This window comes from Lipomyces japonicus, assembly GCF_038497905.1.
Source record: "Lipomyces japonicus strain CBS 7319 unplaced genomic scaffold V1514scaffold_64, whole genome shotgun sequence".
Taxonomy (NCBI): Eukaryota; Fungi; Ascomycota; class Lipomycetes; order Lipomycetales; family Lipomycetaceae; genus Lipomyces; species Lipomyces japonicus.
Window position 1 is genome coordinate 1,419 of NW_027117876.1, and position 13,944 is coordinate 15,362.

The 13,944-nt window shown below is 40.9% G+C and overlaps 4 protein-coding genes across 4 annotated transcripts; 2 read left to right on the forward strand and 2 right to left on the reverse strand.

Annotated features, from left to right (window-relative positions):
* Positions 1–2,676: 2,676 nt before the first annotated feature.
* V1514DRAFT_344952 (uncharacterized protein) lies at positions 2,677–3,366 on the forward strand (the record flags this gene model as incomplete). Its single annotated transcript, XM_066929213.1, has 1 exon — positions 2,677–3,366. One exon carries the CDS (start codon positions 2,677–2,679, stop codon positions 3,364–3,366), a length of 690 nt encoding a protein of 229 aa, XP_066781037.1.
* A 5,065-nt stretch (positions 3,367–8,431) lies between these two features.
* V1514DRAFT_369879 (uncharacterized protein) lies at positions 8,432–10,574 on the reverse strand. Its single transcript, XM_066929962.1, has 3 exons — positions 10,192–10,574; positions 9,790–10,139; positions 8,432–9,731 (listed from the first exon to the last, which is right to left on the reverse strand). Exons 1-3 carry the CDS (start codon positions 10,471–10,473, stop codon positions 8,783–8,785), a joined length of 1,581 nt encoding a protein of 526 aa, XP_066781038.1. The 5' UTR covers positions 10,474–10,574; the 3' UTR covers positions 8,432–8,782.
* A 144-nt stretch (positions 10,575–10,718) lies between these two features.
* V1514DRAFT_337734 (major facilitator superfamily domain-containing protein) lies at positions 10,719–12,802 on the forward strand. The gene is made up of 4 exons (XM_066928722.1): positions 10,719–11,060; positions 11,112–11,210; positions 11,261–11,379; positions 11,430–12,802. The coding sequence occupies exons 1-4, from the start codon at positions 10,869–10,871 to the stop codon at positions 12,685–12,687; spliced, it is 1,668 nt and encodes a 555-aa protein (XP_066781039.1). The 5' UTR covers positions 10,719–10,868; the 3' UTR covers positions 12,688–12,802.
* Positions 12,529–13,643, reverse strand: V1514DRAFT_337737 (phosphoribosyltransferase-like protein). The gene has a single exon (XM_066928723.1). The coding sequence runs from the start codon at positions 13,469–13,471 to the stop codon at positions 12,881–12,883; it is 591 nt and encodes a 196-aa protein (XP_066781040.1). The 5' UTR covers positions 13,472–13,643; the 3' UTR covers positions 12,529–12,880.
* Positions 13,644–13,944: the final 301 nt, after the last annotated feature.

The window sequence follows — 13,944 nt, forward strand, 5'->3', positions numbered from 1 at the left end:
TCACTGCTCAATAACCAACCACCATCAAATCAAAAAATAAATAAATACCGAAGATCCAATATTCAACTAGTCAAATTTCAAATTTCAAATTATTTGGATGAGTATTGGTGAAGATATTGCACAGTTCGAAAAACCAAGCAAGGAGCAGAAATTTTTTTTCAAAACAAAAACTCGGCAGACATTACTCAAACCCTAAAATCGCGAACAGGGAGGAAAACGAAAATTCTCCAGATTTTCATAACAGACTTGGAACTCAATCAAACGAGTCCGAAACTTCTACAGATGAATTGTCGTTTTTGAGTCCACTCAGAAAAGGCTGATATAGCCTTAGTATATCTAAAAGAGCATACTACAAGGCATTTAAACCAGGTGATACTCCGACTAGACCTGGAATCACTCCAAAGACTCCCAAACATCTGACTGATCCACCTAGTTCTCCTCCTGGCTTTGCTGGCAGCACCAGTAATGAGGATAGCAATTTTGCACAACTGCAGAAAATTATTGAAGTTCTCACTGCACAATTAGCAGCAAAAGATGAAGCTGCAAGTGCACAATTGGCAGACAAAGATGAGATTATCAATAATCTCAAAAGAAATATTGAAACATTGACAAAAAGCAATGAAGCAATTGTCCAACAGGTCAAAGAGCTCCAGCAACTTATCAAATCCCAAATGACAATGGAAAAGAAATTCCAGCTCAAAGAAAACCAACCTGGGCAGAAATAACCAGTCCTGCAACAGTACCATCTTCACCAGATCCCATCATTATCAGGACCTCTGCCCAGCTCAGAAGCCCTGCTGCACAACCCACGGTTACCCCATCTTCACCTGTGCCTACAAAAGCTCAGGCTAAATCAAAGAACAAAAAAATCATCATCACCAGACAGATGCATTCCAAGAAAATGGTTGATACCCTTTCAATCAGAAATGGAATTAATCAGGTTTTGAAAAAGGCGTAAGCCCTAGCAAACTTACTTATTGCTCTAATAAACTACAGCCACAATAGCAATATCATCCTGACCACCAGTCTGGAATGCAAAGGCAAGGAACTAGAACGATACCACCAGCCAATTTTTGATGCCTGCAAAGAATTAGATCCAAAATGTGACACTATCTCAGAACAAGTATCATGGCCCAAAGCCGTGATTCATGGAGTCAACCTTCTTATGTTTCCAGAAACAGAAGGCATGAACAATTTGTTGGATGGAATTAAAATGTTCAATTCACATATTGAACCAAAATTGCCTCCCAGATACCTGGGCAGCTCAGAACACAGAGACAAAAAAACAGCATCTTCAGTTGTTGTAACTCTAGACAGCCTGGACCAAGTTCAAGCTGCAATGAAGAAAGGTGTCCAGATATTTGGTAAAAGACTGAGGGTTGAGGCCTATGTACCATTCAAAAAAACAAATCAATGTAGTGAGTGTCAGACATTTGGTCACCAGAAAATCATATGCCAGAGCTGATGCTCTAGCGAAAGAAGCAGCCAAAGTGCAAACAAGAAGTATATACAAATCGTTCAAGTATTTGGAAGCTCAGTGCTACAAAATGCTTATGGATGATTGGAAACAAAGATTCTAATCAACAGAGACTTACTTGGGAACACCTCACACCAAATTAGAGCCAATTTTCCGTGACTCTAAGAGATGGATCACAAGTATTATAGTCCAACTGAGAACTGGCCATGGTTATTTTAATAGTTATCTATGCAGAATTCCGCAAGAACCACCACTTTCAGCTATGTGCTGGTGTGGTGAAGGTGAACAGAATCCTCAGCACATTTTACTGGAGTGCACCTCTGCTTGCAGAAGCACAAAGCAATGTATTTGCTGAGACCAATTTTACAGAACCACCGACTATCAAACACCTGCTTTAGACCAATCAAGGTCTTAAGGCAACAGCTAAGTTAATTTTTAATACACACTTAGACTCCAAGTCATGGTGAATTAAAGAAGGAGAAGCTACCTCTCATGAGGAAAGTCAAGAAATGTGGATAAAGCATCTACACAATAGCGGAGTAGGATTTGGAAAGTTGTGAGAGCAGGAGATGGAGACAGAGGAGCAGAAGTGAGAAGAGGAGGAAAAAGATGAGGAAGAAGAGGAGGAAGAAGAGGAGGAAGAAGAAGAGGAAATGAAAAGTATTAAGAGAAAAGTCAGCCAAATCAACATTCAACTTGTGGTTTTATTGTGAGAAGGACTGTAATATTTGGCACAGCTGGTTTTAAGATTGATGTACCAATCACACAGTACATTATAACTGAATAGTTTCATGTGTACTTAAAATAAGGAATAATAATAATAATAATAATAATAACACCCGCTGCCTCGACCCTCAGTACGCAGGAACAGGTGTGACGGATCATGAGTCCAACGCGGTGTCTAAGAAGCACGCACCCGTGCACCTCTGAGTATGAGGCTACCGAACCGGCATCAGGACCATTCTGTCACTGGTGTGGGATGACTACACATTACTCCTGCGATTGCTGAATCATGGCATCGCAGAAGCGCCGCCGCGGTGAATAGCGCGCTCGACCGGCGAGTACTACTACACCACACGCAACTCCACAGGAGGCTGACTTACCACGCGCGGATAGACAAACAAAAACAGTTCTCGAGAGAGAACCTAGACGATTGACAGTAGATGAGGCTACCAGAAACGCGTGACGTAAATGAACTCATGAACCAGACCCTGACCGACCAACCCAAAAGTACGGAGGTCGCTGCCATTGCTATAAACATTGCAGGCAAGAAAATCTTTGCGATAACTGACACTGGCTGCTCTACATACGTAACTAGCGAAGCCTTGTGCCATGCACTGAACATACCTATCGTTCCACTACCAAACCCACAACGGGTTGAGACCGCAAGCCCTACTTTAGCGCAGGCTCAAACACTGGATAACATATCTGTGATCACCTTCCAAATCGGAGACCGCGAGTTTTCAGAATCCTTCTATGTCAAGACAGGCATGTATACCTCCTTAGCACTCGAGCCTTCGAGTATGAACTTAAACACTCTACAAATGACATTACGGACTACGGACTCATACGAGTCATGTAGCACGAAACTGTCGAGACTGGAATTTGAACATGAAATAACAACTACCCCACAACCTGCCGGACTATCTTCCATCCGGTTGGGCGAACAAATGAGCAATGCTCAAAGAGAACAAACCCAGGGAATCCTGGCGGAATTTCAAGACGTCTTTTCTGACGCCATACCCCTCGGGCGCGTCATCAACCGGGAGGTCTCTCACCGCATACCGCTGACAGACGACAAATCAAACACTCCACCCTACCGGGGCATCTACCGCCTCTATACAACCGAGTTGACATGCGAATTCCTAGGCCACACCGTCCGGAATTGACAAGTACGTCCAGTTCCTCGACTCATTCGTGCTGTTGAAGAATTCCCGATACCATCCTCTGTCAAGGAACTCCAGTCCTTCCTGGGCCTCGCAAACTATTACCGGCGCTTTATACAAAATTATGCCGAAAGCACCCGCCACGTCACCTCCGCGGTTGACAAGTCGCGTTCCAACTTTAACTGGACTCCGGAAATGGCGGTCAATTTCCAACAAACCAAACAAGCGCTGCTCAGCGAACCAGTACTGAAGATCGCTGACCCATCACAACCCTTCGCTGTGGAGACGGATGCATCTGCATATGCGGTGGGTGCGGTGTTGACCCAATGACCTTCTCTACTACCGTTCCTCAATCACCGAACCATGGCGCCTCTGCATTTCCGTTCCCGCAGTTCGCCAACAACTACTGCGCCTCCACCATGCGACCACTGCCGCTGGCCATGGGGGCTACCATGTTCCCCACTCAAAGCTTTTCAGGCGCTATTACTGGCCACGGATGTTCGACGACGTTGCCACCTTTGTGCAGTCTTGCGACCGTTTTCAACGCACGAAGGCCCGCTGGAGACGCGCAGAAGAACGCTTACAACCCCTACCGATCTCGCCACAACCGTGGAGCTCTATCGGTATTTACTTTGCCAGCTTACTAAAGTCCTCGCGCGGCTACAATTGCGTTCTCGTGGTCATCGGCCGACTCACCAAAATGGCGCACTTTCTCCCAACCTTTTCAACGATCACGGCTCGACAAACTGCGGAGCTCTTTATCCAACGCATCTTCCCACTGCACGGGCTGCCGGATAGCATCGTTGGCGACCACAATCCGCTGTTTGCGAGCCGGTTTTGGCAAGCCCTGCTCGACCTGTGGACCATCGAACCAATGATGGCCGCACCAGAACACCAGCAAACCGACGGACAAGCAGAACGCACGGTGGGTATTATGAAAAATCTTATCATGCAGAATTTGACGTTCCACGAGCGTGAACAATGGGATGAGCACCTACCTCTAGTCGAGTTTGCCTACAACGACTCACCCGAAGGCTCCACTGGCCTTACCCCTTTTGAAGCCACCTACGGTTTTTATCCCAAGGGCCTTGACAGGCGGCCAACCTCATTAGTTCCTGCGGCTGCCAAGTTCTCAGAAGTGATGCATAGTATCTGGACACGTGCCAAAGACGCATTGATGCATGCGCAGCAACGACAAAAAGCGGCTACGGACCGCTACCGCCGCGAGGCATCCCATTACCGCCCAGGCGACTGGGTCCTCATTAAGAACGCCTTCCGGGACCGTCGCAGCTTATCCGACCTCTTCCATGGTCTGTACCAGGTCCTCAAACAGGATACTCATTCGAATGTCACGGTACGCCTACCACGACATCGCGCCGCTCGCCAACCTTTTCGATCGACAAAGTCCAGAGCTACCTGGGCCCACCTCCGGAGAACCCTACGCTACCGGAGAATGAGAACGTCTACGATATCGATGGAATCCTCGACTCCCGCCTCCAAGGGCGCTCCCGAGAATACCTCGTTAAGTGGACCTCACCCCAGCCGCACTCTCCGCATGGCACCGTCGCATTGCTCCTACCTAGACTTGCCTCCGACCTCGTCACCAACACTATTCCGTTTTCTACATCGACTTTCTCACTACGTGACCTTGTCTGGTGGGGGAGTGTAACTTAATAGTCCTGCTGACACGCCCTGACTAAGCCTACGCCAACAACCCTGTGCGGGCAACCCTAGAGAGCCGACCTGCGTGGCTGCTAACGAGGACGCAGGAGAAGGATTGGAGGAGGGAGATTATTTATTATTATTATTATTATTATTATTATTATTCATCATCTTTATTATTATTATTATTATTATCATTATCGATTACTATTTACGAATACATCTATGTCATGACCAACTCCAATCTATCACCATCTTCTGACCCTGCTGCCACGTCACATTGGGCATCATGTGAGCAAGTGGAGAAGTGGAGAAGTGGAGAAGTGGAGAAGTAAAGAAATATAAGTATGGGTGTTGGTCGTTTGTTTTATCGTCAAGTAATAAGTCTTTTGTTTATCGCTCATAAACTATTGTTCATTTATTACCGTGTTGTCCTCTCGTATCGTTTTATTCTATTATCTCGTTATCATTCCGCCGTCGCCGTTACATGTGCTTCACTGTTCACCAATAGACACCCTTACCAAATCTTCTTTGTTCACCGTAAAGCTCACCGTGACACACAACCACCTGCCTTTTATCGCCCACACTCTCAAAGACAATGGCACAGATGCTAATTTTATTGATTGCAATTTCCTCCAACGCCACGGAATCGCCTCCAAGCCGTCCGGGCGTTGCATTAAAGTCGTTGCCTTCGATAATAAACCGACCGATGTACCTTCCAGTATGGAACAGGTCGGATCGGCCATTTACCTGTGACCATCTATTGTGCACACGGCAAATCTCTTAGCTTTTGCTGCCGTTTTATTGTCACTCAGCTTGGCCAATATGATGCATTACTGGGTAAACCTTGGCACGATCGGTTTGAACCCTCCATCACCTACTTGAAAATACCGCCCAGATTGGTCCATATACGTTTACCGGCTCCGTCTCGCCCACTCCACCTCAACGTGTTCGGGTGGTCAATGCAGTGGAACTCTTAAACCGATGCACGTGAAGACGATGACTTTGCCGCCAACTCACCACACACCTTCTCCCATTGTTCAAAATGTGCTAGATGATTATTTCGATGTGTTCAATGAACAACTTTCATTGCCTCCTCGACGCCCACACGATCACCAAATCGACTTGACTGATGCGAAACTCCCAAACAAAGACCGACCTCCCACGTTACTCTCCAGCAAAACTTACAGCCAACTGAGGAACCTTAGAGAATCTTTTGACACGCGGTTTTATACAACCGTATATATATTTTTGCAAGCTCTGCCTAAATTCAATGCACTCTTCTAGTATTATATACAAAGCTTGCCGGAAAGCACATGAAGCACGCTGATTCCTTCAAAAAAACTGTTGGAAATATGTATGTTGAGCAGGATCTTGCATTTTGACTTGAAAGAGCATGTCATTATTCCGTGGATGAAGGTGGATGGATGAGGAAGCGAAAACCGTTCATTGTTTTTGCTTTGCGCAGTTGGGCATCATTATGTAAACAAAACACAGGAAAAAAAGCTCCGTGCGTTTTTACATTTTCGCAAAGGTTGCCCCTGATTATTTATTTATACTTTTACTCATTTCATGCAGTGTTAGAAAGTTATTTTTCTAAAAAAAAATTGATTGACAATCGATATATTAACTAATTGTGAGTCAATAAATGTTAACTAGCTGGTAAGACGTTTAATGTCTAAATGATATAAGTTCAGGTATATCACTGTATATGAAGTAATCTTATTTGAAATTGGGCAAAAGTTATTTTCTTGAACAAAAAGAATTCCATCAAAGTTTGTAAAGAATGCGACTTACGTAACTTGGGTAGCCGAGATAACTAGCCAATGTGACGGCGGCTATGCCTAACCGGTTCTCTATAAACGTGATCTACTAGTTGTAACAATTAAGGAAGAAGCCATAATCAGAACAATATAGTTATTGGTTTTACATGTCATATATTCTGCGTGTTGGGCTTCGCCCACCTTTTAAGTACAGTTCTAAACTATAGTTAACTAACTGTTAGCTGCTGGATTTACGTAAGAAATTACCTATGTGATGGACAAAGGGTTTGTGCCCAGTGATTGTTAGCTTATCTGATACTTTCGACGATCAGGCAAAATTATGACTATGAAGTATCGTGGACAGCCCTATTTACAAGGTCCCTGGTAATGATTTGTCTAAAATTTGTTTTCTAAAGTCTTTATGTGAAATAACAATAAAGTTATGATACATTATGTAGTTGAATACAGGGTTTATCCAAACCAAACATACTGTGCGCATGTCCATTTGAATACCGAAGAGGCAGGAAGACCAGCTCCCTGGCCAAAACGACACACATAGCTTTCTGATTGTTCGTGTGACACCATAAAAGCAATTACCGACTGCAGACTAAAGATTTATCATTTAAGGCTTGTGTTATCTAAATAAAAAAAAAACAGGAAGGCTGTGACATGAAGAAATGGAGAAAAAGGAGTAAGTGAGAGGAATAAAGATTTAAATGAGAACTAATTATATAAATTTTGGTGTGTTTTCTTATTATAAAAAGCGTGTTTGTTTATAGAGATGTCCACGGATAGATATCCGCGGATAAAGACGGATATCATAGTATTCCAAGGTTGAAAGTATTTTTCTAGTATAATATTTAAGATCCATTAAAAACAATACAGTATTTGTAAGTCGTAACAATAACATATATCAATAACATTAACATTAACATTAACAAGAAAGTATAATGAAGTGTAACAAATATATATAACAAAACGTGACAATCATCACTACCGGAATATACTCTAGATCATTTTGGCCCCTTAAAACTCTCACCAAGAAGGACCAACTTTCTCATTGTATCACCATTTAAGTTGTAGCGTCTAACTCCAATGAGATCTCTGCCACCACTAAATAGACGTTCGACAGACACTTTAGCGGCTGGAATTGCAAGATAATCTCTAGCAGTTATGGCTAAGGCAGGATAGAGATAAGTGCGTTGGTAAAATAAATTAAGGAGAGAGAAAGTGCTAATTGACGCATCAAGGGGCCGCGTCAAGGGGATGGATGATGCATCGCCAATCAAAGCGCGTCTTAGTAGCCGGTTGGGATGGCACCGCCTAACTGAAATTCGACGCGTTAAGTAAGCGCCAGTTACAATTTGGGACAAGTTCAAGTTGTTAAATCAATTGCATTGACTATTCCTGATTGTGGACTTTTGGAGCCTGCTTGGCTAACTTCCTTACTTGCCAGTATCCACGGAGATGCGGATATATCCGTTATCCGCGAATACAAAATGTCATCGGCGTGAAGTTTTTTTTGTATTGTCTTGTAGCGTCTCTGTCATCTCGATCTATTTACGTTATCGCTTCGTTACACTGTTCTTGCTAATGCGAGTCATTCTCACCGGAAGCTATTATATTCTAATAAAAAATCTACACCTATAGTTACGCTATGTACTAGCTCCTATTGCGGTTCAGTTTTGATTATTACATATTCTATTTTTTCTCCATTCGACACTTCACCTCCAATTAGGTCATCATATTTGACATATTTCTAATGAGTAAAGTCAATTAATAAGATATGGTATATCCATGACAATGGAGTAGATCCGAGGAACAGCTGGTTTGTATAAGCAACTGATAGAGAGGTGAAGTAGACACTCATCAGAGGAGGATGAAAATATTAGTATACTATGTTGAAAGTATATTATTTTGTTTTTTTATGTCTACTGTGAATTTAGTTATTTGCCTTCTGAAAAGAATTTCCTATTACACTAATCATAAATATGCTATAGCATTCTACCAACAACAGCCAATGCAGCCTTTACTCCCCATGATGCATTTCTTGTTGGTACATCAAAATCTGATTCTCGCATTTCTGTAGTAAATTTTTTCAAATTATTAATTTCATTTGACATCATTTCACGAAGGCCTTCATCCTGTGTTATGATAACGCCATTAGTCTCGAGATCTAAGCTATGTGATCTTCGAGTGAAATTGGAAGAACCAATTACAGTGATGCTGGGCCATTTTTCTTTTGGAGGAATAATCCATATTCCTTTCGCATGGTATGTCCATCCATTTGGTTCATTTAAAACTCCATTTTTCCACTCCAATAGATGTATGCAATTCAATTTTCTATATTGACGTATTTCTCTCAAAAATATTCGAGCGAGCTCAGAATATGCTATTGGGATATATTTCGATAATCCCTTACTCTGAAAAAAACCATTAGCTTCAGGGGCAGCAGTAATAACTTCGCCAATGTGTGGATTGGAAGACAATAACTTGTGTTTATATGATGAATACATGTTAAAATAGCCAGCAGTAAAAACCCAGGAAAATGAATCTTTCAAAAGAACATCAAGCACATATGAAATTGCTCGTGATTCAGTCGATATATTTGGTTTTAGTAGAGGTGTGAACTGTGAAACTGGATAAAGTACAGTTGGAGTAACTTTACTTAAGCAGCCATTACTTATATTTGGACGAAGCACAGACGCGAGAAGCTTACTTGCTCCGCTTAGAAATAGTCGAATATTATTTATCGGTTCGTGTACTGGATTTGTATGAGGCCATACCATTCGAAATCCGCATTTAGATTTATCTGGCTCCACTCTATAACTAAGTGAAGATATCGCATCAAAAATTTTTTTGTAATAGCAAGTAACATCTTTTGCCCGAAACAAGTAATAGCGGTCCTGCCTATTAGAAAAATAATCGCCCGATAAATTAGCACTAAAATAAAAAGTTAGCTTTTAGCTTTAACTGATGGCATATATATTATTTAACATGCCCTGATATAATTAAATCGTCGTCAAACCCATATAGCTTCATGTGCTGTAATCCCCAACCTTCATTTAACCGTGGCGGAATCATTGCTTTTTTAATCCCTTTTAAATTAGGAGTATGATACATTCTAATTTCAACTTGGTTTGGGAATTCTTCGACTAGAGTAACCAACATAGAGGCGCTACAATTATTAGGCGCTTCCCTAGTCCCTCTAAGAGCGTCAGTGAGCATCTGTACCTTAAGCTTCGGATTGTTTTTCAACGCTGTGCGAATGGTTTGTATCAGTTCGACCTCATCTCGGCCAATATATAACGACGATAGAAAAACTTGTTTCTTAGCCGATAGTATTTTTGACTACTAGAATATTAAAAAAAAAACTACATAACAAGCAAAATATTTGCGGTACCTTTAATGTCTGATAAAAGGTTTTGGGCTCAAATATCACAATGATCTGACCAGCTTGAAGATAAAATCGAGGCGCAAGGTCGTCCAATTTGGACATCAGTGATTGAATAGCAGGATGTAATATTTGCGACGTGGCTATGCAGGACTGTGGATCCGAAACAATAAATGCAGATCCCATTGATATACGACGAGTCAATACACGAGCTGGTCGATTAAAGAGTTGAGGCCGAGAATTGGCCAACACAGGCATTGAAAGCCTGCCTCGAGAAAGCCAGAGCGACATAGATTCGTATTTATATTAATCCTGACTACTTCCAATAGAGAACGGTTTAAATAATTAGTGTATTCAATAAATTTCGCATAGCTAATCTATTTGAAATTAGAAAAAAATCAAGGTTGACTTGTACCCTTCTGGCTTTGACAGATTTTTATTCTAACCAAGCCGCACTTTGGGTTAGGCTTTTTGTCAGCGATAATGTATGACGAGGTACGTGTACAATAAATAATATACATTATATTGAGAGAAATATCTATCTATAATATAATACTTTAATCTCTTGAATAGATTCTATGCTAATAATACAGCCTGCTAATTTTTAATAATACACTTGGAAATTTGTTTTGCGAGATTTTTGCGTTTATTTTTTTATTTCCCTATTGGTTTTTTGAAATATTGTTATGCGACCTAACAACATCAGTGAAGATCGAGTTGGAGAGGATTTGAGCGAATCAGAAACAAGACCAAATGCTACTCTGCTGAATGTGCTTGCATATTTACTGTCGTGTTTTTTTTCGATAGCATTTCTTGTTTTTCTGAATTCCATGCAATCATTCATTCTTACAGTTCTACTGCATTTAAAAGACAATATTGTATGTTGCCGTTGGAAATTTGCTTAATAAGATATTTATTCAATTTGTTAGGGGGACTTTGTGGGAACGTTAGGATTTACAGATGAGCTTGTCAGTGTTATTATGTGTCCATTATGGGGCTCTTTATCTGATAAAATTGGAACTCGATTAGTAAGTTGCTATCCAATCCCATGCATGATACATCCGCTAATTTTTTGTTGGTCTGTTCTATGGCATATATTTTAGTTGGAACGGGATTAGTAATATTCGTTTCAGCGAGGAATATGTATCCAGAATTATTAATTTTACGAATGGTTTTTGCTGTTGGTGGTTCCGGAACGTATGGTACATGCAAGGTTATTGGTGAAATTATAGCTAAATTATTCATAGCGCGGCTATGGTCACAGCTCTCCTTTCTGAAATAAGTGGGTTTAAGTTTAGAAGTATTACATCGCATAATTCTTCTGATTCACATCCCGAAATAAATAAAAATGCCGCTCGTAACGGTAATCTGTCAGGTCTAGTTGGCTTATTTACGGGCTTTGGTGCTGTGATAGCTGTCACAGTATTTTTGCCAATTCCCAATAAATTGGAAAAATGGGGGCTTTCCCCGGAGGATGCCCTTCGTAGGGCATTTCATATTGTTGGCGGATTAGCAATTGCTGTTGCAATTATACTGTTCTTCACTTTAAGGCAAGACCCTAATAAATCTGTGACCAAATGGATAAATGAACTTATAGATAAAAACAAAAATATTGGTGCAGCGGATATCAATGACAATCTTCATGATTTTGATGTTAATATTAATGGAACTGGTGCAAATACAGCACATCAAGAGAGGGAATTAGAAGGAGCTGACTATAGATATCCGACTAAGAATTTATCTTATTTTTCTTTGTTGCTGAAAGGATTTACAGCTGCGTCTGAGCCAGATATTTGTCTAGCATATATCGGAGGGTTGGTCGCTCGCTCTGCAAGTGTTGCAGTTTCAGCTTTTATTCCACTTTATATTAATCAGTGGTTTTATGATCAAGAGTTGTGCTCACAAGCTGATAATATTAAGGAGTCTTGCCGGAGTGCATATATACTATCATCAATGCTTACTGGTGTTGCAGAAACTTTTGCCCTAGTTGCAGCTCCGTTTTGGGGGTATTCTTGTGATCGATTTGGTAAAGAGCGGTCTTTGGCTGGGTCAGCTTTTATAGGCGTTGTGGGATTTTTTACATTTGCAATTTTTCATAATCCACAGCATCGGTTAGCTTTTCTTTGGGTTTCTTTGATTGGCGTATCACAAATTGGAGCTATTGTTTGCTCTTTATCTCTATGCACGGCACGTCGAACTGAGTATTCTGGCTCGATTGCTGGTGTCTATTCCGTTACAGGAGCAGTTGGTATCTTATTTCTTACGAAATTGGGAGGCTGGGCCTCTGACAAACTACGTGGAACCCCATTCTTTATAATGTCATTTTTGAACTTGCTACTGTTGGTAGTTTCATTGAAGATTAATTTAAAACCCGGATATTTTTCACTATTGGGGCGCGACAGATTATTATCTGGTGTTGAGGTACAAGATCCAGAAGGAAGAGGCATATCTTTTAGAGAGTCTGAATTGTCCAATAATTCTGTTCACATTAGCAACAATTTGTGATAATTAACTATTTACGCCATGATGGCAAGTGGATGCATAATGAGTCAGCTAGTAATCATATTGATATATGAAAAATACAGTAGTAGTCCAATGCCAGTCATGGTCTTCACATAAACTCGCGTAAAATAGTATTGCACATATACAACATGATCATCTTTACTTAGATTCAAACAAGCTTGTCGTTATAGAGAGGTTAAAACTTAAGTTTTTCAGGCTGGCCAGACAGAAGTGTGTATACCGGAGCCGTAAGCTTATCTCGACCCTTCAAAAAGTCTAGCTCCAGCAAAAAAGCATATTCAAGAATAGTACCTCCAAGTTTCGTTACTAGCTCACCGGCTGCTTTGGCACTTCCGCCGGTTGCAATAATGTCATCCACAATAATGACTTTCTGACCTGGAGTGATAGCATCTGCTTGCATCACAAACACATCCTTGCCATACTCTTTTTCAAACAATGCCTCAACCACTTCACCTGGAACTTTGCCTTGTTTGCGGACAGGCACAAAAGCTGCTCCAAGACTTAGAGCTAGCGTTGGTCCAAAGAGAAACCCTCGAGCATCAAGCCCAACTATAACATCTGGGCGAGCCTCTCCTGAAAAATTCGATTCAATCTGAAATTTCAATGCCGTAATCAGAGCTTGAAAAGTTTTTGGATTTTTGAAAATAGGAAGAATATCTTCAAACAGGATTCCTTTGGAGGGAAAATCAGGAAATTGACGAAGCGTGGATGAAAGTAGTGCTTTAAGTTCCCCAATGTTGGGCTGTTCAAAAGAAATGCCACTCATGATGCAAGAAAAATGACTTATTTTTGAATGAGTATGTTTTGGAAAACTGATGTCCCGCTTTGGAAAAAAGGTGTTTGGTAACTTGTATATTTATAATTAACTATTAATGACGAATTGTGTATTAAACCTAAGATGATCCTCAGAACGAGATCTGCGATTTTAATGGCCGCCCGTATACTATACAAAATACTGTATATCGCTGCCGTATAAAGTTCAAAACTATAATTCTTTTTTATGCATGGACTTTAAACATTTTTTTACGGCTTGCAATAATTAAGTTTTCAGTAACGGTGAAGTACCCAAAATTTACGATTAGTCGTATAGCAAGCATTATGTACTACCTACTATACGTATACAAATGCATATATTGATACATTATTACATATAACTGCTTGTAGCTATATATAATATAATATAATTATAATTAATTAGTTATCGTAATATTATAATTATTTGATTGTATAGACATGAAA